Genomic DNA, 24,532 nt, shown 5'->3' with positions numbered 1-24,532 from the left:
TGTGGCCTAGGCATGAAGGAGAAACTGGACAGGTGGGAAGGGCCTTTTGGCCTGTTGAAGGTGTAGATCCTTAATCTCGGGGCAGTTTTATTTAAGATGAGGAGGGTCCTGACGGGTGTAGTGACCGCAGTGCAGTGGGAACTGGTTGCCAGGGCCCAAGCCGAGTTGGGAGACTGGCAGGAATCCAAACTAGGTGGTCGATGTTTTAAACTGACGGTGGTGACAGTGGATACGGAGAAAACTGGATGGATTCGCGCAGGGTTTAGGAAATGAAGTCGATGAGGCTTGGTGTTGGGTTGACTGTGAAAGTGAAGGAAAGTGGAGGCGTCAAAGGTGTCTTGGAGGTGACTGGAGGTTGTGGATGGGTGGTGACCCCATCACTAGAGTTCTGGAAGAAGACTAACATGGGATTAACATAGGAGAATAAGTTCAATTTTATTTATTTATTTATTTTTTGAGAGAGTCTCACCCTGTTGCCTAGGCTGCATGCCTAAGCTGGAGTGCAGTGGCACGATCTCAGCTCACTGCAACCTCTGCTTCCCGGGTTCAAGTGATTCTCCTGCCTCAGTCACCCAAATAGCTGGGATTACAGGCTCGTGCCACCAGGCCCGGCTAGTTTTTTTGTATTTTTAGTAGAGACAGGGTTTCACCATGTTGGCCAGGCTGGTCTTGAACCCTTGACCTCAAGTGATCTGCCCTCCTCAGCCTCCCCAAAGTGCTGGGATTACAGGTGTGAGCCACTGCGTCCGGCCATAAGTCCAGTTTTTAATACTGAGTCTTTAGCTCTGGGTTTAAAAGCTTTTTAAAAACATATGGTTATTATTTCAACTTAATAGCTAAAGAAATATGGTTAAATAGTTGGCCAAAGATATATGTTGGGTTTTTCCAGTGTTCTGAGTGGGAGTTCTAGCACGTAAACAGCTCAGCCTCATTATGGAGAGTACACTTTGTGTTTCCTATGGAAGAGGAAAACCAGAGCCAAGGGAGGGCAGCATGAAGGCCCAGTAAGGTAGTGCTGGTCCTCTCGGATTAAGGCTGCACTGCTCAGGCTAGAATGGGGCAACTGAAACAGTTTGCAGGCAGAAAAAAGGACTTTATGAAACTTCTTTGGAAGGTGTAAGAGAGTTCTTAGGGTCGTGAGAATTGGCAAAATTAATTTCACAAATATTTAGTCCGCTAGAGTCTATGCAACTTTGATCCAGTCTCCCAGGAAAGAACAGATAACAGTATGAGCTTGTGAATATCAGCTATATGAGAAAAGCAGTGAGTGAACAAATAATAGAAGTTATTTTCGTCTCTTCAGTCCACATGATTTCAAATGCATGCAAGTGATTTAATTTTTTATTGGACAAGAATGCCCACCCACGCACCCCTCGTATCTCCTAAACCACATATTTAAATCATGTTCCAGGAAGTTTCCTTGCAAATATTTTATCAGTACTTCCAGTGGAATGCAAAATAATGCAGGGAATACAGCTGTCCTTTGGAGCAGTAATAATTGTCTTTTTTTTTTTTTTTTTTTTTTAAAAAAATAATAAAAACAACTTATATTAAAAAAAAAAAAAAAAAAAAAAAAAAAAGGGAACAGCCTAGGTGTTCATTAACAGAAAACTAGATTTAAAAACTGCGATATATTCATATACTTGGAGGACACTTCTTAGAAATAAAAAGGAACAAAGTAATGATCCGTACAACGTGAATTAATCTCGAAACATGCTGAGATGCCTTACAACAAAGAGTAGATACTGTTTGATTCCGTTTATATGAAGTCTTAGGACAGACTGTGATGGGAAAAGATCAGAACAATAGTTGCCTCTTGGGGCTGGAGATCGACATGGAAATGGCAAGAGGGAACTTTCTGGGATGATGGTGATGTTTTGTCGATAGGAGTTTTGGTTACAAAGGTGTATGCACTTGTCAAAACTCAGATAAAGTCTGAGTAATCATCGAATTAAAAATGGATATCATACTATAAAGTTATGCATTATAAGTAATTGACATTAAGATAATTGACTTTTAGAATATTGTGGATGTCTCGGAGAGTGTAGTTGTGGGAGTGAGTGCAGCAGATGCACCAGGATTATCATGAGAATGTAAGCGTTTGTTTCTATTTTGAGTTAGTCTCCCGGCCTATGCAGCCTAGTGTTTACGTCACAGAGGCATCAGAGATTTTCATCAGAGAACGTGGCTTCCTATTTTTCATCAACCTTGAAAGGTTAGGGGCAGTCTCAGGCATCCTAGCTCAAACTACCCTTGACCCCAGTTATAGTGTTTTCTTACTCTTAGTTCATCTTTTTTTTTTTTGGCCTAACCCAGTGGTTCTGAACAGGATAGGGAAGAGGAAACATCTGTGTTTTGAAAAGCATCCCCAGGTGATGCCGACAGGCCCTGGTTTCTGAGAAACACCGCCCCATTGTAGACCAGTTGGCTTTTAACCGTTCACTAGCAAAAAAGTGTACCAGTTCTGCCTCAAACTGAAACCATCACCCTTTATTTTATTCTTCTAAAATTTTTATTTCAGTAGCTTTTGGACTGCAAATGGCTTTTCATTACATGGATGAGTTATATAGTGGTGAATTCTGAAATTTTAGTGCACCGTCACCCGAATTGTGTACATTGTAGCTAATGTGTACTTTTTTTATGCCAGCCTTCCTCCCATCCTGCCCCATCACCATTTTATGATAAGACTTTTACACTTGAGTTTAGGGAAAACTAAATGAAGAAATAAAGGCAGTATGCATTACCAAAAAATCAGATTTTTAAGTTTATGAAGTTCCTTATTTATGGGTCACTTAGATATAGGCTTGAAACGAATAAAGGGAATATTTTTTAAAATTATGTACAAAGCCAGAATGCCAATGTATTAAATTACAGTGAAATTTAGAACTTACACAGACTGGAATAGTTACATTGGCATTACTAGTGAACTGTTCCTCCCTCTAGGCTATTGATTTGTTCTTTAAAAATGTATTAATTATTGAACACCCATATAACCATAACCTAGATTCAGCAAATGCTGCCATAAGTGCATTGTTTATCTTTTCTGCTGAATGGTTTCAAAGCAAGTGATAGATGTCATGACACTATCCTCAATACTTCAGCATTTGTTTCTTAAGAATTCCATTTTCACACCTAAGAAAATTAACAGGCTGGGTGCCCTGGCTCACGCCTGTAATCCCAACACTTTGGGAGGCCAAGGCAGGTGGATCATTTGAGGTCAGGAGATCGAGACCAGCCTGGCCAACATGGTAAAACCCCATCTCTACTAAAAATGCAAAAATTAGCTGGGCAGTAGTGGTGCACACCTGTACTCCCGGCTACTTGGGAAGCTGAGGCAGGAGAATCGCTTGAACCTGGGAGGCAGAGGTTGCAGTGAGCCAAGATTGCCCCACTGCACTCCAGTCTGGGTGACAGAGTGAGAACCTGTCTCAAAAAAAGAAAATTAACAATACATCTCTAATAGTATCTAATCCCTAGTCTCTATTCAGATTTTCCCCTCATCCCCAACATGTCTTTTCAGCATAATTATGTCTCCTTGATTTTTTTTTTCCACTCAAGAATAGCTTTCCCCTTCCCTTTTCATTCCCAATGACATTGGCTTTTTTAGACGCTAACCAGGTGTCTTGTTCCATCTGGATTTGTCAGATTGTTTCCTTGTGGCATCTTCTGTTGTTCCTCTGAGTCTGGCCCTTGTATCCCCTGGAAACTGGAAGCTAGACGCTGCATCAGGTTCAGGTCAAACCTTTTTTCAAAGCTGCTTCATAGAAGGCGCCATGCACTTCAGTAACTTCCCATCCGGAGATGTGGCAAGGATGGCAGGTTGTCCCACTGTTGGAGATGCTGAGTCTGACGTTTGCTTGGGATGACAGACAGCTGTCTCCTCAGCAGAGTATGCTTTTCCCTCTCAGTCTGAAAGTCATCTGTGGTGACCCTTTGGCATCAGCTCTCTTGCATCCATCCCTGCCTGAATCCGTGGTTTCACTGGGGTTGGAAAAATGGTGATTTTCTTTTTTTTTTTTTTTGGAAACAGGGTCTTGCTCTGTTGTCCAGACTGGAGTGCAGTGGTGTGATCAGAGCTCACTGCAGCCTCAACCTCCTGGGCTCAAGTGAACCTCCTTCCTCAGCCTCTCCAGTAGCTGGGAGTACAGCTGCGTGTCAACATATCTGGCTAATTTTTTGTAGAGACTGGGTCTTGCTATGTGGCCCGGGCTGGTCTCAAACTCCTGGCCTTAAGTGATCCTCTTGCCTTGGCCTCCCAAAGTGCTGGAATTACAGGTGTGAGACATCGTGCATGGCATGATTTTCTAATGACTTTTGCTTTTCTTTTGTGTTTATTAGCTGTCATTCTTCTCTACAGAAGAGCTGTTTCTCATCAATCGGGGGTGATTACAGTTCTTCCTAAAAAGGTAGGATAAATGCTTAGTTCTTTTTACTTAATTACCAATTTTCAAAGTAAAGAATCAAGGTAATAGTCCCATGCAGTTGTGGCAAATTATCATTTTCATAGATTTTTGCATATTCAGTGTATTGACATGAATGACAGCAATTATGCCTTACTGTTTAAATTACACCAGAATTGACCAGTGGGAGTCTCTTCATGCTGCCAAACTGTAAATGACATGTAAACAAACAAAATAATAACACCGTCATGGGAATCTGAAAGCTAAAATATTTGACGACATAAAGGAACGTTTTTTAATTGGGATGATGTTATTGTGAGTATTAAAAAGATTAAGGAGTGCCTCTTAGAGATACATACCATTTCCTGAAAAAGTAGGATTTACTTTGAAAGTCTTCCTAGATGGCTGCGGGGAGATAGATAGTTGAGGGGTAAAGACGAAACGCAGGTGCTATTTATTATCCAGTTCTTTCTGTACGAGGTTGAAAGATTCCCTAATAAAAAGTTTTTAAATTATGAATTTATGTTGATAGCTGCAATTTAAATGTAATATTACAGGTTGTTTTAACTTGGTATTTATATTTTTATCTATAAGGGCCTATTTTGAAGAAAGGTATATTTTCAATTTTGCTGATTTAAAGCCAGTATTGAGTTAGTATTAAAGCTTAATTGCAATGAATTGCATTGCTTGCTGTAGACATCAAAAAAAATGGAAGCTTCTTAAAAATTTAAAATTAAATTTGACTAATGGCAAAGGACTTTAAAAGTTATATACTTCCAGTGTTTTCCTGCTCTTTCCCTTTCCTTCGTTTCCTTCTTGGAAAGTGTTTTTAAAGCTTTTTTAAAAAAACCTACATCATTTTTCTGAAATAGTCTTTGTTTTGTAAATAAATAAAGTATTTTCAAGTATAAAAATAATACTTACAAAAACTTGAGAAATACTGGCAATTAGGAAAAACGGGAAAGAATTGCTTTTGTCTTCAACATTTTTATAATTTTTTTCCATCTTTTCCTATATCTAGTTATTTTGTTTGCTTGTTTGAAAAAAATCCTACATTTTGAAATTTTTTTTTATTTTAATATGTTGATAATTTATTAAACAAGGCACTTTAGCTGTTACTCATAATTACTAAGGGAAAAAGATAGCCAATATTGAGTTAGTATTAAAGCTTCATTGCAGTGGACTGTTTCATCTACTGTGTACATCAAGATTATTTAAATTTATATATATCTATCTAGTAACATGATTTTACTTGTGGTAACTTCTACATTCTTCTTGCTGATACAGACTTTGGAAAGAAACAACACTGATTTTAGACATAAAGTGTATAGGGCAGGCTTGTGAGCAGGAACTGAAGCGTCCCCTACCGAATACCTGGTGACATTTGGGACTGGACGCTGTTGCTGGTTTTCTGATGATAAGTGAAAAAAAATTCTTGTCTGATCTCTTCAGATTTTTCTTCTTTTTTGGTTTGGAAGCTTCTTCCATTCACAAAAGAAACCATATGTCAGTGATTTAAAATCACTTTGCTCCCACCTTAGAGCCTTGACCGCATCTACAGCTGGAGCCGCCAGCTGGGTAATAACCATAAATCAGTGCGTGTCATGCACTGTGGATGGAGCATCTGGCCACAGATCCTCACGAATACTGACGGGTGTCTGAAATGCCAGCTAGAAATGTGAAGGGTGTAGCTTGCAGGCATTCGTGTGCATTGGCGGGGAGTGATGCATCCGAAGGCTTGGAGGTTAAATGCCAGCAGCCCTGCCGTAGCTCCTTGGCTGTTTCCTTTGGCCCATGCATTCGTTCGACATGTACACGCTGAGCCAGGCTCTGGGCTGTAGTGCCGGGGAACGTAGCAGTGAACAAAATGGACAAAGTCCATGTTCTCATGAAGCTTTCATTCCAGTGAGGAAAGATGATGAACGTATATGCAAATAAATATATAATGTGTCCAGCAGTGATAAATGCAGTAAAGTTTTTAAAAGGCAAGGGAATAGGTTTGAGAGTGTTGGGGTTTGCTCTTTTATGGAGGGGTCAGGGAAGGACTTGCTGAGAGGTAGCATTTGAGCAGAGACGAGGTAAATGACCCATGAGGCTGTCTGAGGGAAGAGTATTGCAGGGAGAGAGAATTTCTGGGTGCCAGGACTCAGAGGATGGGTGTGTTCACTGTTTACAAGGAACAGCAAGGAGGCTGGAACAGAGTGAGCCAGAAGAAGCACGGTCGGCACAGGCCAGTGGGCATGGTAGAGGGCTTGGCTTTTACTTGGAGAGATACTAGCCAGGGGAGGGTTGTGGGCAGAGGAGGAACGTGATCCGACCTACGCATTTTTAAGGATTGCTCTGTGTGCCCTGGCAGTAATAAACTCTAGGGCGTGAGGGCAGAGGCAGGAAGACCAGTCAGGAAGCTGTCACTGTGATACCGTTTTACTGTGTTGCAGTCGAGCAGCGGTTTGGGAGTGGGATGATAGCAGTGGAGGAGGTGAGAAGTGGTTATACTGGTTGAACGGTAGGTTTTGCGGATGGGTTGCTGAGAGAAAATAAAGAGTCAAGGATAACGTTGGTATTTTTGGCCTGAGCAACCAGAAGAATGTGTTGCCATTACATGAGACAGGGAAGACTGAGGGAGGAGCAAGTTTTGTGTGGAAGACGAAGCATTGAACTTTGGACGCATTAATCCTCAATGACTATTACATATCTAAGTGGAGAGGTTGGGTAGGCAGTTAACCCTACAGGTGTGGAACTCAGAGAAGAGCTTGGCACCAGAGCTGTAAATTAGTGTTGGGTGTTACCATACTAGGTAAGGAGGGTGTTGAGAATATGCATGTCCATCACTTTCTGTTTAATTTGCCATATTTTTTGCATATCACTCTTGAACACGAGGGGTGAGAGATCAGTGGGTTGGACAGCCCGGTGGGCTCAAAGCCAGGGACCAGAGGGAACCTCCAGTTTTAAACACCCCAGGAGATTCTGGGACCATTCTTTGAGAAACACCCTGAAGACACCTTCTGTTTTCCTCTTTCATCTTGACAAGTCACACCTCTCGGAGTTTGTGATTGTCGAATGATTCCCAGCATGCCCTAGATGAGATTAATGGGTCCTCTCGGCACTCTTTCAGCCTGTACTTCTAAGATTTACCAAATGCACGAATGGAAGGACAGAAAAGCAATTAAAAAATCAATGTGCGATTTGTAAGTGCTTCAAATTCAGTCTCATAGAAATGAAGTAAAGGCGCTGTCACCATACATGCCTCTGTTAACATTTGGTAATAATACCTGCCTTACCTTGAGAATGATCTTTATAGTTTATGAGGTCAGTCAGCACTTTGATTTATGTCACAGTGTTTTCCGACAGTCTCAGTTATTCTTGCAGTGGGCTGGCTTCCTTCCTGGAGAGGTCCCTTTCCCATAACGTGTTCCTATCTGCTATATATCATCAGATGTATTGAAAAATTGTTAACAGTTCATTATATTAAAAGTTTATCAATTGGTGTTTATGAATCACCAAGCATATTATGTACTGCATCCTCATAAATAAACCCCTAAGATGATATTTGCTTTTGGAGTTGGCACTACAAGATACATGAGAAACACAGTTGACCCTGGAACAACACAGGTTTGAACTGCATGGGGTCCACATATATGTGGATTTTCCTCTGCCTCTGCCACCTCTGAGAGAGCAAGACCAACCCCTCCCCTTGTTCCTCCTCCTCAGCCTGCTCGATGTGAAGACAATGAGGATGAAGACCTTTATGGTGATCCATGTTCACTTTATGAATAGTAAATATATTTTCTCTTCTTCATGATTTTAATGACATTTCTTTTCTCTAGCTTGCTCTGTTGTAAGAATACAGCATATAATACGCATGGCATACAAAATATGTGTTCATCAACTGCTTATGTTATTCATAAGGCTTTCAGTCAGCAGCAGGCTATTTTAAGTTTTTGAGGAGTCAGAGTTATACACAGATTTTCAACTGCACTGGGAGTCTGTTTCCCTAACTCCCAAGTTGTTCAGGGGCCAACTAAGTAGTCAAATGAGATCATGGGTACAGGAAAAAAAAAAAAAAAAGTGAGAGTGCTATGCAAATCTGGTTTATTCTAATCGCCGCTTGTCTTGGGGACAGTACCACCATGAGTGAGTTAGTCTGGCCAGAGTCACCTGCTAGTCCACTTTATCAGTGTAGACTTCCTGTGTGTGGATCTGAAAGTCTAGAGAACAGCAGTTTCCTTCACACTTGCAATTACAGCCTCCACAGCCTCACACATGCCCTGCCGTGTACCACAATGTCAGACCGAGGGAATAAGTGATTGAATTTTAATGAACTCTTCTTACTACGTTCTTAGGATGGCTGCTCTTTTTCTAAAGAGATTAACACTACAAACTGTAAAGTTTGAAAATAGTTGCGTCAGATGTTTTGGTAAACACATTGTGCAAAAGACAGCACCAGCACAGTCGTTCCCTATTGCTTCTGCCCCGAGACTCTCCTTCCTAATTCATGCAGAAGCCTTTAGTACTGTTGAAGACACCCAGAATGAAGGGAAAAAGAAAAAAAAGAGTCAAACAGCTTTTGGTAACGTTGGAAGAAAAATTAGTCAGCGAATTATTCACTTATTTGATGAGAAGGGCAATGATATGGGAAACATGCACCGAGCAGATGTGATTAGACTTATGGATGAGCGAGACCTGCGACTGGTTCAAAGGAACGCCAGCACAGAGCCTGCAGAGTACCAGCTCATGACAGGAATGCAGATCCTCCAGGAGCGGCAGAGGCTGAGGGAGATGAAGAAGGCTAGCCCCAAAACTGGTAGGTATTTTGCTGTTGGCTCCCTGAATCCTTTAAGGGCTACAAATCAGCAGTTTAAATTCTAGCATTTGTCAAGGTGCCTGTGAGAAACTGGAAAATTCACGATTCCACCACCATTCCTAGTGTCTGTCTTTCCTCCTTCCTGCACTTACTTCTGTTCCCATTATTCCATAATACCCTGCCCATTGTCTCTTCCCTTTAAACCTGTGTAAAATGTAGGAGAAAGCAGGCAGACAGACCAAAGTGAAGAGAACTCTTTCTCCCATCCTGTGGCCGCCTCCCAGTGCTGCGGCAAGCTGAGTAGCTGATGGGTGAAACGGAATGAGATTGGGAGGGGTATGTTCAAGTTTCCTGTCCTCTGCCCTCTGCCAGGCCAGTCACTTAGTTTTCTTCCCCTTCTTCATCTCTAAAGTGGAGGTGTTTGGTTAATTATCTGGAAGCACCTTTTTATTTTTTTTGAGACGGAGTCTCTGCCTCCCGCCCAGGCTGGAGTTCAGTGGTGCGATGTGTGCTCACTGCAACCTCCGCCTCCCAGGCTCAAGCAATTCTCCTGCCTCAGCCTCCCCAGTGGCTGGGATTACAGGTGCCCACCACCACACCTGGCTAATTTTTGTATTTTTAAGAGAGACGGGGGTTTCACCATGTTGGCCAGGCTGGTCTTGAACTCCTGGCCTCAAGTGATCCACCCGCCTCAGCCTCCCAAAGTGCTGGAGTTACAGGCGTGAGCCACCGCGCCCAGCCTGGAAGTACCTTTTAAACTCTAAAGTGATTCACAGAGCATCTCCCATGCCAAAGCGTTTTGTTACAGTGTCAGTAGCAACACTCTTTTATATATACAACCAGTCACTTCACAAGGCACTTGCCATTTAAGCCTCACAGAAGTCATGAATTGGATATTAAGCAAAGACGTTTGTTTTTCATAGTTCCTAAAAAGTGCTAATCACTATGAAAGTTCAGTGGATGGCGCACGGGGACAGGTGTCAGATGACTGCTCCCAGGACTGCATCGTGAGGTTGTGTGCCTTCAGAAAATCACGTTATCTGCAGCTCAGTTTTGTAACACCACATTTAACAAGGACGTTGACTGGAAAACAAAAAAATATTCAGAAGAGACCAACTAGGGAGAATAAGGATATCAAACTATGTCACTTTAAAAAAAAAAAAAAGTCACTGGGCATGTTGGCTCAGGCCTGTAATCCCAGCACTTTGGGAGGCCAAGGCAGGTGGATAGCTTGAGCTCAGGAGTTCAATACCAGCCTGGGCAATATAGTAAAACCCTCTCTCTACAAAAAATTTAAAAATTAGCCAGGTGTGGTGGTGCAAACCTGTGATCCCAGCTACTGGGGAGGCTGAGGTGGGAGGATCACTTGAGCCCGGGAGGCGAAGGCTGCAGTGAAGAACCATGATCACACCACTGCACTTCAGCCTAGGTGACAGAGTGAGACCCTGTGTTAAAAACAAAAAAACAAAAAAAAAAACAAAAAAACAAAAACAGGGTCTTGCTCTGTTACCCAAACTGGAGTGCAGTGGTGTGATTTCGGCTCACTGCAGCCTCCATCTCCTGGGATCCAGCAATCCTCCCACCTCCACCTCCCACGCAGCTGGGACCACAGGCACACACCACCATCCCTGGCTTTTTTATTTTTTGTAGAGACGGGGTCTTGCTATGTTGCTCAGGTCTTGAACTCCTGAGCTCTAACGATCTGCCTACCTTAGCCTCCCGAAGTGCTGGGATTACAGGCGTGAGCCAGCACATCTGGCCCCCAATCTTTATGATGAACGCTGGTGCATGCTCTAGGGTCTGTGAGCCTAAATGCATCAAACTGCTGTCAGCAGCAGTGTATGCAATTTCTCTACCTCCTCCCTCATTCTGTCAGACTCTAGTTTTTGTCATTTTAATGGTGAGAAATTAATGGTATTTCACTATTTTTTCTCTTCTGTGAATGCCTGTTTGTATTCATTTTTCTACATAGATGGTTTTTCTTCCTGATTTACAGGGTTCTCTGTTGTGTATGACAAAAAAAACTTTATCCCAGTTAGATTTTTCACTTTTTGCCTTTTTTTTCCTAATGAATTCCTTCCCTATCCTGAGATCACAAACCATTTTATCTTTTCTTCTATTTGTTTTAAAGTTGTATTTTTCACCTGTAGAACATTAGTACATCTGAGGAGACCTAACTTTTTGTCATCTATAAACTTCTCAAACGTCCCAACACCTTTATTGAGTAGCCCGTTCCTTCTCTGTAATTTTCCAGTAGGCAGGATTTCTGGAGACAGAGGGCATGAACACAGGACGTAGGGACCCTTACCTGTCCAACAGTCTGGCTGACCCCTTAGTAGCAAGGAGAGCATCTCAAAAGGAGTGGGTAGAGTACTCCCAGATGCCAACCCACAGCTGAAAGATGAGGATATTAAGTGTACCATAAAGCCAAACTTAATCCTTTAAATGACTGTCTTTTGGTGTTCTTTCAACAAATGATGGTTAACAATAAATGGAAGCATTTCAGATTTTAAGTACCCTTCCAGGGCAGGTAAAAAATTGGTACCTTTATGTTTATCTCCCCCATTTGAAAAGACGTACTGGTGTGTGAAACTGAAAGCCAGACGAGAAGACTGTCAGGTGGCAACCTAAGATTTTATGATGGGCATGTTGGGAAGTTCAGGGTTCACAGTGGACTAGTCAGTAGTCCTTGCACCCTATTTCAAACCAGGACCAACCGTGACAAAGGAACTGACTTTTTCTTCAAATATTGGACAACATGATTTGGACACAAAGACTAAACAGATTCAACAGTGGATTAAGAAAGAACGCCAAGTCCGGATTACTATAAAGAAAGGAAAACATGTAGACGTGTCACAAAATAAAATGGTAAGTAAAGAAGGTACAAGCCATTGCTTGTGCTTTTGGTCTTCTGATCTAAAAATACAATTGTAGGCCGGGCGCAGTGCTCACGCCTGTAGTCCCAGCACTTTGGGACGCCGAGGCGGGTGAATCACGAGGTCGGGAGATCAAGACCATCCTGGCTAACATGGTGAAACCCCGTCTCTATTCAAAATACAAAAAAAAATTAGCTGGGCATGGTGGCAGGCGCCTGTAGTCCCAGCTACTCGGGAGGCTGAGGCGGGAGAATGGCGTAAACCCGGGAGGCGGAGCTTGCAGTGAGCTGAGATCCGGCCACTGCACTCCAGCCTGGGCGACAGAGCGAGACTCCGTCTCAAAAAAAAAAAAAAAAAGTAGAAAATCTGAAATATAAAGACAAAGTGACTGGTAATTCTTCCACCCAATGATGTTAACAGCTTTCTAGTTTGCTTTTCAAAACAGCATACTGTAGATATAGCTTCCATTACAGTGTATTTAGCCATATGAAAATGTTTCATACTTTAAAAGCAATATACTATTGTTTTATACATTGTAGAATAACCCTTAAACAGGAAAATTAGAAACTTTACAGATTGATGTTTTGTTTCCTCTGCACTTATGAGGGGCATTAATTATGTAGACTGTCTTCTAGAAAGTGTATAGTTTCCAATCCCGAAAGTGTATGGAATACCTGTTTTGCTTTTTTTTTTTTAAGTTAGATAACTTTAGCATCCACTAAGGGCATCCTTAGTAATCCAGCTCCACAGTAGAGTCACTTAGCATAGGTCCCAACCCAGCTGATTCAGACTTTCTTGAGTCCAGGTATCCATTTGTTTCAGCCACTGAGAGTGACTCCGTTAGGGGAAGTAGAGAGTGCTGAGAACTGCTCGGCTGACATCTTGGGGATGAGGAGGTATTTTGCCAATGCCCAAACCCAGTGCTTTCTGTTTAGGGGAGAGGGTAATCTGAGCCAAACGGAGCCTCTTAGTGCCATGACAAAGTGGAGATTTAAAATTAGGAAGCATTCAGCATGTCAGTTTAGTTACATGGTGTTATTGTACAGATTTCAGTCAGCCTAACCAGATATATATGAACTCATTAGCTAATCACTTATCCGACAGCAGCAATTCAAGGGTGCCGGTTTTTGTGAATGTTCGAGCAGAACACTAGAAGGCAACAAAGCCTCTGATTTTAAATTAATCTCTGGCTGTTTCCCTTTTTTAGGAGGAGATGTTTCATCAAATACTCCAGACTATGCCTGGAATGGCTACATTCTTATCTAGGCCACAAGCTGTTCAAGGAGGAAAAGCTTTAATGTGTGTTCTTCGTCCTTTAAGCAAAAATGAAGAGAAGGCATATGGAGAAACTCAAAAGACCCAGAAAAGAGACACTTTGAACCAAGACCAAGGAAATGATAAGGAATCAAATGTTCTGCATCAGTAATTTTAATAAAGAAAAGCATGCTCTGAGAGAAAGTAAGCTCCTTCGTCTACCGTCCTTGAAACAAAGCAGTGCAGTTCTTAGCTGAGGGTAAGTACTGCAACCGTCGAGAGCACCTTGTCTTCCACACAGTTGGGTGACTCTCCGTTTTGACACAAAGATAAGCCTTGCCCTTGTTTCCTTTTGGGAGGGATATATCCACTGAGACGAGAGGCCAAACTCCGTTTTTCACGAGATTTTTTGACCTTTGGGAATAAGGAAGACACACGATTAGAATTCAAAATCAAAATTATCTGAGTTAATTTTGCGACAGTCATATGTACCAGCAGGTATAGTATACAACACTGCTCTCTGAGGAAGTCAAGTCTTCAGCAGTAGTGCAGACTCACACAGGAAAGCAGCTGAAAAGAATTCCAGACTCCTTCTGGCTTTAAACAATTTCTGTTTGAAAACTAAGCTGCCTAAGTAGTTTCAACTTACTTTGAGCTTCATTTTCTTCTTGTCAGGATCATGTACAACAGCATGCCTAGTGAGACTTTGCTAAAATGAAAGAAAGTTATTAATGAAATATTAATATGAAAACTGTGTTGTGAACGCATAGACTACAGGACCGCGACTGTGAGGGTGAGTGCTTACTTTCATTGCAAATGTTTTGCCACAGCTGGCGTGTTCACACACAAAAGGGCGCCTTTCCTCGTGGAAGGAGAGGATATGGCTTTGGAGATTAAACACAGTTGTGTAGGTTCTTCCACAGCCTTCTCTTGGACAGCGACATACCTCCCTCTCTGGGGCATGAGTTTTCATGTGTTGCTTAAGGTAATCTTTGCGTTTAAATGTTTTCTGGCATACTTCACATAGTATTTCCTCTGGTGGGACAGACAGACAAATTTCACCAATTTCCCCAGATACTACCATTTAGAAAAAATTAATACATAAGTAACATTCAGTGCCTGCAAATACAATCTGATTTGCAAATACAAATCAGAAATTCCCAAGGAACCCCTGTTCTTATCACCTAGGAAGTTTGTCTCAACTCTCTGAAGTTCTTAAATGCCACAAAGTCATTGCTCACTTGCCAAAAGGCAGGGCTCTCAGGAAGGTGACTGCGGGGAGGTACAGAACATGAAGCAGACCAAACGGTGTCCTTCCTTGTCCCCCAGTGTGCTGGGTACTATTTACCAGGCTGTCCCACAGAACAGCAGTGCCTCCCGAAATTCTTCACTACACACCTGCCACCGCCTTCAGCATGCTAATTGTGCATGGAGGGGATGGCTCAGAGACCTAGCACAGCTCTGCTCCCCTTTCCAACATCATACCCAGCACTTCACAAAATATCATATAGAAACCCTTTTACTTTAAAGCGCACAGCATTTCACTCTTGAAAAGCACAAAACGAGTTCTGTGGGGACAAACATTTACACCATGCCTGCCATTCATGCCTGCCTTACCTTTATGGGTTTCTCTCACATGTTTCAGAAGTTCTGTCCATGTTTTTGCCACAAAGGAACATCCTTTTTGACATACATAGCCTATGTAAAAAAATTGGTGCATTGTCTGTCATGAATATTCAGTGTAAACACTGACCATAACTACAAAGAAAACTTAGGTGCCTATATAATTTTCTATTCCCCTCCTAATAGTATTCAACTCAGCCTCCTGAGGTGGGAATAAAAACTAAAAAAGATTTACGTTACAGTAAAACTGAACAGTAGCACAGCAAGGTGCCTCCCTCTAAGGATTTCACCTTCCTGTGAAGCAAACTTCACAGAGTTCCCATCTTCTCAGCATGATCATGGAATAGGCAGACTTCACAGGAAGGATGCCTTTCCCTCTCATCAGCACATTCGTCAGTGTAACGTGTACCCAGGCACTTGTGAACAAAACACATTACATGTGAACGGCAATGACATGGTAGTGGAAAAACAGACATATACAGTGCCTCTTTGGACAAGAATGTAAGACCCAAAGAAGCAGGATGGTGTCCCCTGCCCACAGAGTTCCCTTCTTGTCAGCGTGATCACGGAACAGATTCAAAGGCACCCAGGATTTGGCATCCCCCTCAGAGGAGCACACCCAGGCTGTCCGTACACACCCTCGTGGGTCTTGGCGTGTCGTTTCAGCTTGCTGGGTGATGCAAAGTGTTTCCCACATCCTTCCTGGGTACACCTGCATTGGCAACACATGAGGTATTAGCCAATCCATTTTCACAGCTCAGGGTCAATGGCGCTTTATCCTGTTTCTCCCACTGAAGTCTCTCCTCTTCCCATAACCAAACCCATGTTAAAATGTAGACCTCATCACAAGTGAGATTCAAGTTACTTGACCAGCTTTAGGGCAAAACAAACTGTTGGAGAAAAAAGTCACATTACTTTTTTTAACCCAATTAAACAGTTTTCATCTTTATACCTCCGAAAATACACTCTGCTTTCATGGCTACAAAAAGATACTTCGAGAGGTTATCTGACTTGGCTTAGGTAAACCCCTAAGCCATTCTGAATCACTTGTGACTAGCTTTCCTAATGATGGTGCACCGGGGGTGTGCAAGAGAGCACAGCGGTAGATGCATCTGCTTCTGGTGAGCAATAAAAAGCACATGCCCCCTCTGTGCTAAAGCTATCAGCAGCAAAGCAGCAGCACACCCACAAGCAAGGGAGAAGCAGGGTCACTGCAGCAACTCCAAGGCACAAGGCAGCCTGTGCAAGCTGAGGGAAAGTGCCAGATGGCCAGAGCCATGCAGAGAGCCGCTGGCCCTTTTGCAGGTCTACCCAACTTGTCCAGCCACCCTCATGTTCCTCAAAAAACCCTCTCTAACTGCAGATAAACCCAATTACTTGTTTTGTTCTACAGGAAAAGCATAATGAATGTCTCCATAATGACATTTCATATAGTTGCACAGGCTCTATTTGAATAGTTAAGTAATTTCGCAGCCTTTAAGCTTAACCACAGCTAGAATAATCTCAAAAATTATTTTCAAACACATTAAATATTTCTTTTAGAGCAAAGCAAACCTTTAAAATGCTCCCAATATGTAAATGTACATATGCAGTACATATTAACAGAAAAATGTTGATTAGGAAGCTTTCAGAAGATTTGTCCCACTGTTGCTTTAAATGTCAATGGCTTTTCGGGTTACAGGTGTTTTTTCATTACATGGATAAACCCTATAGTGGTGCTGAGATTTTAGTGCACCAGTCCCTCAAGCAGCATACACTGTACCCAGCGTGTAGTCTTTCATCCTTCACCCCCTCCCCGAACTCCCCCCTCCAAATCCCCAAAGTGCATTAAAGCACTCTATGTCTTTTTGGGCTCATAGCTTAGCACCCACTTGGTGAAAACTATGGTATTTGGTTTTCCATTCCTGAGCGACTTCACTGAGAATAATGGCCTCCAGCTCCATCCAAGCTGCTGCAAAAGACATCATTTCATTCCCTTTTATGGCTGTGTAGTATTCTATGGTGTATATACACCACATTTTCTTTATTCATTGGTCAGTGGGCACTTAAATCGGCTCCATGTGTTTGCAGTTGTGAACTGTGCTGCTATAAACATATGTGCATGTATCTTTTTCATATAGTGACTTCTTTTCCTTTGACTAGACTTCAGATTATACTACGAGGCTACAGTTACCAAAACAGGGTGGTACTGGTATAAAAATAGGCACTTAGACCAATGGAACAAAATAGAAAACCCAGAAATAAAGCCAAATGCTTACAGCCAGCTGATCTTGAACAAAGCATATAAAAACAAACTGGGGAAAGGACTCCCTATTCAATAAATGGTGCTGGAAAAACTGGGTCCCTATCTCTCACCTTACACAAAAATCAGCTGAAATTAAATTTATGACCTGAAACCATAAATATAATTCAAGAAAAAACATTGGAAAAAACTCCTCTGGACATCAGCCTAGGCAAAGAATTCTTACTAACACCCTGACAGCAAATGCAACAAAAATAGAAATAAATGGGACCTAATTAAACTCAAAAGCTTCTGCACTGCAAAAGAAATAATCAGCAGAGTAAACAGACAACCACAGAGTGGGAGAAAATATTGGCACATTATGCATCCAGTAAGAACGTATATCCAGAATCTACAGAGAACTCAAATCAGCAAGAGAAACAAATAATCCATCAAAAAGTGGGCAAAGGATATGAACAGACATTTCTCAAAAGATATATAAATAGCCAAAAAACATGAAACAATGCTCAACACCACCCTTGCATTTCCAATCTTATTCACACCTAGAATCCAAGGGATTTTCAGCCACGTGAAGTACCTACTTGAACAGAGGTTCGCTGGTATGCTGGCACTGATGGATTTTCAGCTGCTGATGTTTCTTAAAGGCCTTCCTACAGTCTTCAAAACTGCACTGTTAATTTTAAATTGTAAAGGCTCGTTAGTCTTATGGAAAGTCAAAAAAAATCAACAGTTCATAACAGAATCCTCAAGATAAAACTATTTTGGAGATTATATAATTGTTACTTTCACCCTTTTTGTTACTGTAAAATTCTGCTTTATCTCAAAAAGATTTGAAGAACCATATGACATTTGAAAAAGGAAAAATGTTTCCATTGGACTAGTCTCCCAATACACTTTAATTTGTACAATGTTTGCTTCCAAAATAAAGCCTTTATCATTATGATGGCATTAAGTAAATTCAGACATTTGACACAAAATTTGGTTGATGAAAACTGTGTTTTTCACTTTTATTTTTTAGAGACAGGGTATCTCTCTGTTACCCCCAAATTTTTTTTTTTTGTTTTCTGTTTTTGTTTTTTTTCAGAGACAGCATTTCACTGTTTCCCAGGCTGGTCTCAATTTCCTGGCCTCAAGCTATGATTGTAGGCTTGAGCCACCGCACCTGGCTGAAAATGTCAGCAACACAGGCAGTAAGTGTAAAAATAAATTTAAGCATATAAAATCATACTTACTATATATTGTTTTTGTTGATTTTTATGTTTGCGTTCAAAATGTTTCTTCAAGTTTGATTTTGTGTTGAATTTTTGACCACAGCCATTAGCTGCACAACTGTAAGAAGTTGTATAAACCAAAATATTAATAAACCAAGGGAAAAGAAGTTTTAAGACACACATATCCTCCTGCTTTATAAAAGCGAATTATTCCAAAGAACAGTAATACTATAAAATAGTCTTAGCAAATTCCAGAGTGTTAAGCCATACCACATAGACCTTTCACCCTGATGACTATCATGTAACAAGAGGCTTTTTCATATTAGGCTTCTGAAATTATACACACTACATCAGTCATCTTTTATACACACTGGGCAAAAGCCTACACCAGGCCTAAATCATGCTTAAGATAAATTGTTCTCAGCTTAGAATCTGACAACCTTAGGCCGGGCGCGGTGGCTCAAGCCTGTAATCCCAGCACTTTGGGAGGCCGAGGCGGGCGGATCACGAGGTCAGGAGATCGAGACCATCCTGGCTAACACGGTGAAACCCCGTCTCTACTAAAAAATACAAAAAACTAGCCGGGCGAGGTGGCAGGCGCCTGTAGTCCCAGCTACTCGGGAGGCTGAGGCAGGAGAATGGCGTGAACCCGGGAGGCGGAGCTTGCAGTGAGCTGAGATCTGGCCACTGCACTCCAGCCTGGGTGACAGAGCGACACTCTGTCTCAAAAAAAAAAAAAAAAAGAATCTGACAACCTTAATGGTGCTTGAGATGTCATTATAAACTGCATTTCCAGAAAGGCCTCAATAAAACTTGTCTTGGCTTACCATTAGAGGTGAAACAGATACTTAGAGCAGAACCAGAACCATTACGTTCCCTGGCTTATCAAGCCATTCTAGTTCTTATCTTGGCATCTTGGCTTCGAATGATCTAAGTCCCTGCAAAGCTTTTTTTTTTTTTCCCCAAAAGAAAATTTGTGCCTCTTTTGATGAGCCTTTGTAAGCTTGAGGGATGAAGCAGGACTTCCCTTCCCAGCATCAATCTTAGCCATCACTCACTGATAACCCTAGGGCAGGCACTGTCCCATTCCTAGGGCCAAGCAGAGACAAGCCAGCAGTGACCATGGGAGGCACAGCGCAGAGGCCCACAAATGGGAGAGACCCTGGAAGCCCCCACTAACTGCAGGGACAGAATGCTGAGTGTTAGCTGGGCAGGCAGCCAACAGTAAGCGTGCTCTCCGGCCTCCCCTGCAATTAGGGTGGCTCATGGCTAAGTCCAGCCCACCTCTCTAAATAAGGGGGGGGGGGCGTGCCTCTTATGTCCTTTCCTCCTTCCTGCCCGCGGCATGCTTATGCAACAGCTGGGCCCTAACAGATAGCACAGTGAGGTTGAAACCCAAGATGAAGATGGCAGAGACCAGTTAGAAGGGGCTCCAGAGCTCCTGCCTCTGTATTTCTGTATTTCAGTCACACAAGACAAAAAGCCCATCTTGTTTAAGCGTCTCTTATGCTGGGTTTCTTGCCATTCTTCACTCTAAACCTGACACAGGCATCTAACCCAACCGAGTGTGGGGCAGGAGGACAGGTGGGGAAGAGTCCTGACAGGAACCAAATGGGCGTGAGGGACCGCGGCACACTTGGAGAGAGGGCTGGTTAGTTAGCAGAGCTGGACCACAACTTCATGCCTGCAAGTCAAGCAAATGGGGCAAGAGAAGCAGAAAAGGGCCAAATCACACAGGTCACTGTAGGACACACTTGAAACCTGGACTTCATATGTAGGCCGTGCTTGAAAGCACTGCACAGCTTTAAGGGAAGCGCGCGGGAGGGCACTGGGGGAGAGGGCTGGCCTACAGACAAAGGAAGGGACCGAGATAAGATGGTGGCTGCTGGATCTGACAGGTCAGTTACACGACCTGGCAACCCACCTGTTGCAAGGGATGGGAGAAAGAATGGAGAGTCCAGGGAGCTGCCTTATCTTTGCTATGGGTCACTGGACAGACAGCAAGGCCACCTCTCCAGACAAGACCATGAGAGAAGATCAAAGAGAAAAGTGAGTTCAGTTTGACTGTGACAAATATGGGCCACATGGAATTTTTTATTTTTTTAATAGAGATTGACCTGACCATCTTGCCTAGCCTGAACTCTTGGCCTCAAAGCAATCCTCCCACCTCAGCCTCTCAAAGTGATAGGATTACAGGCTTGCGCCACCACACCCAGCCTACCACATGGAATTTAAGACACAGAGACAGCCAAGTGGCGCTGTCCCGAGCAGTGGGAAACGGGGATCTACAGCTAAAGAGGGGCACGGTCTGGGCTAGAGCACAAGCTGGAAGAGTCACTGTCCAGTAGTTCCCGGTTGCATGGCATTTCCTACCATATCCACCCCCTACTTGGCCAGGACCCCCCACTGCTGCCAAAACAGATGACATTTTTAGTTTTGTTATGTAACTTTTAAGACTTCTTTACAAATAAGAACAAATACAAATATAGTTGCTTCCTGCCTACCCAACACCCACTGCTCACCCCTCCCTCCATCCCCTAGCTTTTTTACACACATAAAGGTAGGCTACGGAGGACTCTTCTGCACCTTGGGTTTTCAATTAAAGTGCCCTGGTGATTTTCTCATGGCTTTGCAGAGAGCATCTGCATTCATTTTCCTGGCTGTAGGGTATCCCATTGTGTTGATACACTTTAACTTGTCCTCACTCATGAGCATTTTAGCTGCTAAGATTACAGGCCACAAACCACCCCTGACTAATTTTTGTACTTTCGTAGATACGGGGTTTCGCCATGTTGCCCAGGTTTGTCTCAAACTCCTGGGTTCAAGTGATCTGCCCATCTCCGCCTCCCAAAGTGCTGGGATTACAGGCATGAGCCACCGCACCCTGCCAGGCTTCACATTCCTGATCTCATGAGTTAACAATCAATCTTCTTACCAGGTCTATATGCCCAACACAGCCCACTTCAAAGCCTAAAACCAGGTCTCTACTTACACAAACGGCTTTTCTCCAGTGTGAGTCAGAATGTGGCGGCTCAGATGGTAATCCCTGATGAAGGCCTTGCCACACCCTTCGTAGTCACAAACAAATGGTCTCTAGCAGGAAAAAAGAAAAAGCATGTCACTCCTGCACTAGTTAGTAACTCTGGTATTATTTAAAAGCTTAAACTGCCTAGTGTTAAGGCCACAGGCTTCCTATGCAGAGGTGGTTTCTACTCATAAGAGCTGTGCACCTGCTGCAAGACACAGCGTTCCTGCACGAAGTTACACAACATAAACGCCACAACTTCTCACAAAGTCACTACACAGATTTTTGTTCTATGAACAGCATTTAAAATAAGCAGGCATAGCATTTTTAACCTGCTCCCAACCTGGCAGCAGGCTTTCACGGGGCATCTTAAAGATGCCCTGGCTCTTAGCATGGCTTGTCTGCACAGATGCCCACCGCCGCATGATTTAACATGTAAAAAGCAAGCCTAGGGCAGAGGAATGAGGGAGGCCTGTCTCATCCCAGACAAGCCCAGTGTCTGTGCTAAGAGAATGCCAAGCACAGCTATAGGAAAGTGTGTCACACCTGAAAAAGCTCACAGGTGCCAGGGCGAAGCAAACAGCTCAACACCCTAAATGCAACCACCTGTTGTGATTCAGGGGTTGGGAGGGGGTGACTCATTTTGAATCTACAGTAAAAGCCAAACACACACCCAAATAACCAGTTTGGTGCATCTAACTATGAAAAGCGTACCACCAAGGTGTCCAGGAGGGAGGCACCCAGGCCTCCATAAGAGTACTAGGAGCAAAGCGAGCAAACAGGTACACAGTGAGCTGTATCACCAGTGGCAGGCGTGGAGTAGGCTCAATAAACATTTGTCAAATTAATCTACATGAGAGATTTGGGACAACAAAGATGACTCCAAGTTTTTCAACCTGTATTAAGGAAACTGGTAGTGCCAGTATCCAAAATACAGCACACAGGTCTAAAAGGAAAGGCAAGCTCTTATTTGGATCTACTGGTAATACAGAGCCCAGAATTTAGAGACTAGAACGGGCAAGAAGAACGGCAGAGGAGCAAAGCATAAAGGATGTTATGAGTGATGCCAGTGGCTACATAAGACTGCAAGAGGGAGTGGGTGGGGTGGAAATGCAGAGGGCAGAAGATCCAATGAAAAGGGCAGACGAGGAAGAGGAAAAGAACCAGAGAAGGTCTCAAGTAGGAAGCCGTCCACCTTCCAGTGCTGGAGAGGGTAAGGAATGAGGCCCATGAGGACACCTGGAGGAGGTGGCCCATAAATTAGAGGAGGTGCAAGGGTCAAAGGTATGGACTGCAGCCCAGTGGTTTAAAATTAAGAGCCTTAAGCTGAGGCAGTGTGAAGCCCAGCTCTGCCAAAAACTGGGAAGATGGGCAGATTCCTTGACCTCCATGACCCTCGTTTTCCTCACCTGTGTGTGACATGGGCTGCCACGTCATATCATGGTATCTGACATTCTCCTGCCCTCAAAATAAAATCCAAACTCCTACTAGACCTACTTCTCAGAACTCATACCGTGATCTCCGCACCTAAACACACCCACCTGCCTCCCACCCCGAGGGCCACAGGCTCCCTTTGCGTTCTCTCTGCCCAACTCAAATGTCTGCATAGCTAGATCCTTCTTATTCGGCTCACACAGAGAGGCCTTTCCTAACCACAACACTGCAAGTCATTCCCACCTATCCTCTGGTCGGCTCGACCCAGGAACGAAGGCCCATGGCAGCAGAAACCCTGGGTTTGCCTGTATTGCTCACTGCTCTGTCCAGTGTGGAGTTATGAAGAAAGGAGAACATGCTGCTTTCACGACCCCCGGTACATGTAACCCATCTTCTGTACCAACTCCAGGGGCCAGTATTTGGCAGGTGTCTAGTAGTGGTGGGCCCCCTCAAACCTCGCACTTATTTGCAGATTACCAGAGGCACTTGGCTGGCCGAGACTCACGATCAAAGAAGGGGAAATGATTGCTTAGCCCCAAGCCAAGGTCGCAGAACGAAGGTCCTAGAACTTCTTGTCTACTTCCTCAGCTCCTTCCCCAAGTCCAGGATGTCAAAGCTGAACGCCCGGCACAGCGGGGCCTGAGGCCCTGGCCATGACTGCAGTGGCTGCCGGGGGGCCACGCGCCCTTCCCAGGCCGCTGGGCAGAGCCCACTGGCGAGCCACCGCCATCCCTAGGTTCAGGGTTGGCCGCCTCGCCCCCCTCACCTCCCCCGTGTGCTTGCACAGGTGCGCGTCAAGCTTCCAGGCCTTGCTGTAATTGGCGCTGCAGTCGGGGAAGGAGCAGATGAACCTCCTGGGAAGCGCGGGGCGCGGCGGGGTCGGAGCTGAGCTTTCGCCGGCTGCGATGAACGCTTCAGCGATGGTCAGGGACGACACCGACTCCGCGACCACGGCCGGCGGATCCAGGGCGCTGGCGCCTCCACGCCCCGGGCCAGGCGCGCTGCCATGTGCCGAGACACGTGCCGGGAACCGGCGCGCCCTGCCCACTGCTCCAGGCTGAACCTTCGCGCGACGCCGGCACACTTCCGGGAGCGCGGGGTCGGGAGGGGCACCAGGCCCCGCCCCGCGCCGGCGCCACGGCTGCGCATGCTCCGGGAGATCGCGCCTGCGCCAGAAAGCGCCGCCGCCGCCCGCGCCACGCGCCCCGCCCGCCCTGGATAAGAGGCGGGGCTTCTGCGTCCTTTGCAAAAGGCTATTGCGTTTCACAGGCAACTGAAATCCCGAGGCACTGCTTAAATGGGACTTGTTTCCCGTCCTCCAGTACACTCTGGAAAGCACTAGCCTTACATAATTTGTTAGCCTGTTGCCACATTGCTAATGTCTCCTCTTTGTGGATTCGTTTCCTTGCATGCTCTACGTGCTTCTGCTGCAAGCCCCAGCTCAGAGGTTCCTAAACTCAGATGCACGTGGAGAGAGCTTTACAAAATTCCGAAGCCTAGAGCATACTTGGACCAATTAAATCACAATTTCTGGGGGTGGGAAACAGGTGTCAGTATTTTTGGAAACTTCCCAGGTGATTTCAATTCGCAGAAAAGTTTGGGAACCACTGTCCTGGCACAGTGGTGCGCACCTGTAGTCCCAGCTACGGGGGCGAATCGCTTG

At 44.1% G+C, this 24,532-nt stretch overlaps 2 protein-coding genes across 10 annotated transcripts in view; one reads left to right on the top strand and one right to left on the bottom strand.

Moving 5' to 3' along the window:
- The window catches only part of MTIF3 (mitochondrial translational initiation factor 3), a 34,686-nt gene extending 21,148 nt beyond the window's left edge, over positions 1–13,538 (top strand). For 6 of the 9 annotated variants that reach the window (XM_017951156.3, XM_017951158.3, XM_009191680.4 and 3 more), the window contains 4 exons: positions 4,339–4,406; positions 8,744–9,204; positions 11,915–12,072; positions 13,288–13,538. In XM_017951156.3, coding sequence (XP_017806645.2) covers positions 8,745–9,204; positions 11,915–12,072; positions 13,288–13,506 — 837 coding nt within the window. In that variant the 5' untranslated portion in view covers positions 4,339–4,406; position 8,744 and the 3' untranslated portion in view covers positions 13,507–13,538. Of the gene's footprint in view, positions 1–4,338; positions 4,407–8,111; positions 9,205–11,914; positions 12,073–13,287 lie in introns of those variants that run through there. The other 3 variants (XM_021929512.2, XM_021929513.2, XM_017951154.3) reach the window with 3 other exon arrangements.
- GTF3A (general transcription factor IIIA) lies at positions 13,486–24,018 on the bottom strand. The gene is given in 11 exon segments (XM_017951153.2): positions 13,486–13,748; positions 13,984–14,043; positions 14,140–14,369; positions 14,952–15,032; positions 15,596–15,669; positions 17,781–17,869; positions 18,432–18,528; positions 21,403–21,503; positions 23,636–23,902; positions 23,904–23,978; positions 23,980–24,018. Coding segments are annotated over 11 exon segments (1,278 nt in total). The 3' UTR covers positions 13,486–13,583.
- Positions 24,019–24,532: the final 514 nt, after the last annotated feature.

This window comes from Papio anubis, chromosome 15, assembly GCF_008728515.1.
Source record: "Papio anubis isolate 15944 chromosome 15, Panubis1.0, whole genome shotgun sequence".
NCBI classification, from domain to species: Eukaryota; Metazoa; Chordata; class Mammalia; order Primates; family Cercopithecidae; genus Papio; species Papio anubis.
The sequence above is the reverse complement of the archived record's forward strand: the minus strand, read 5'-3'. Positions and strand labels throughout refer to the sequence as shown.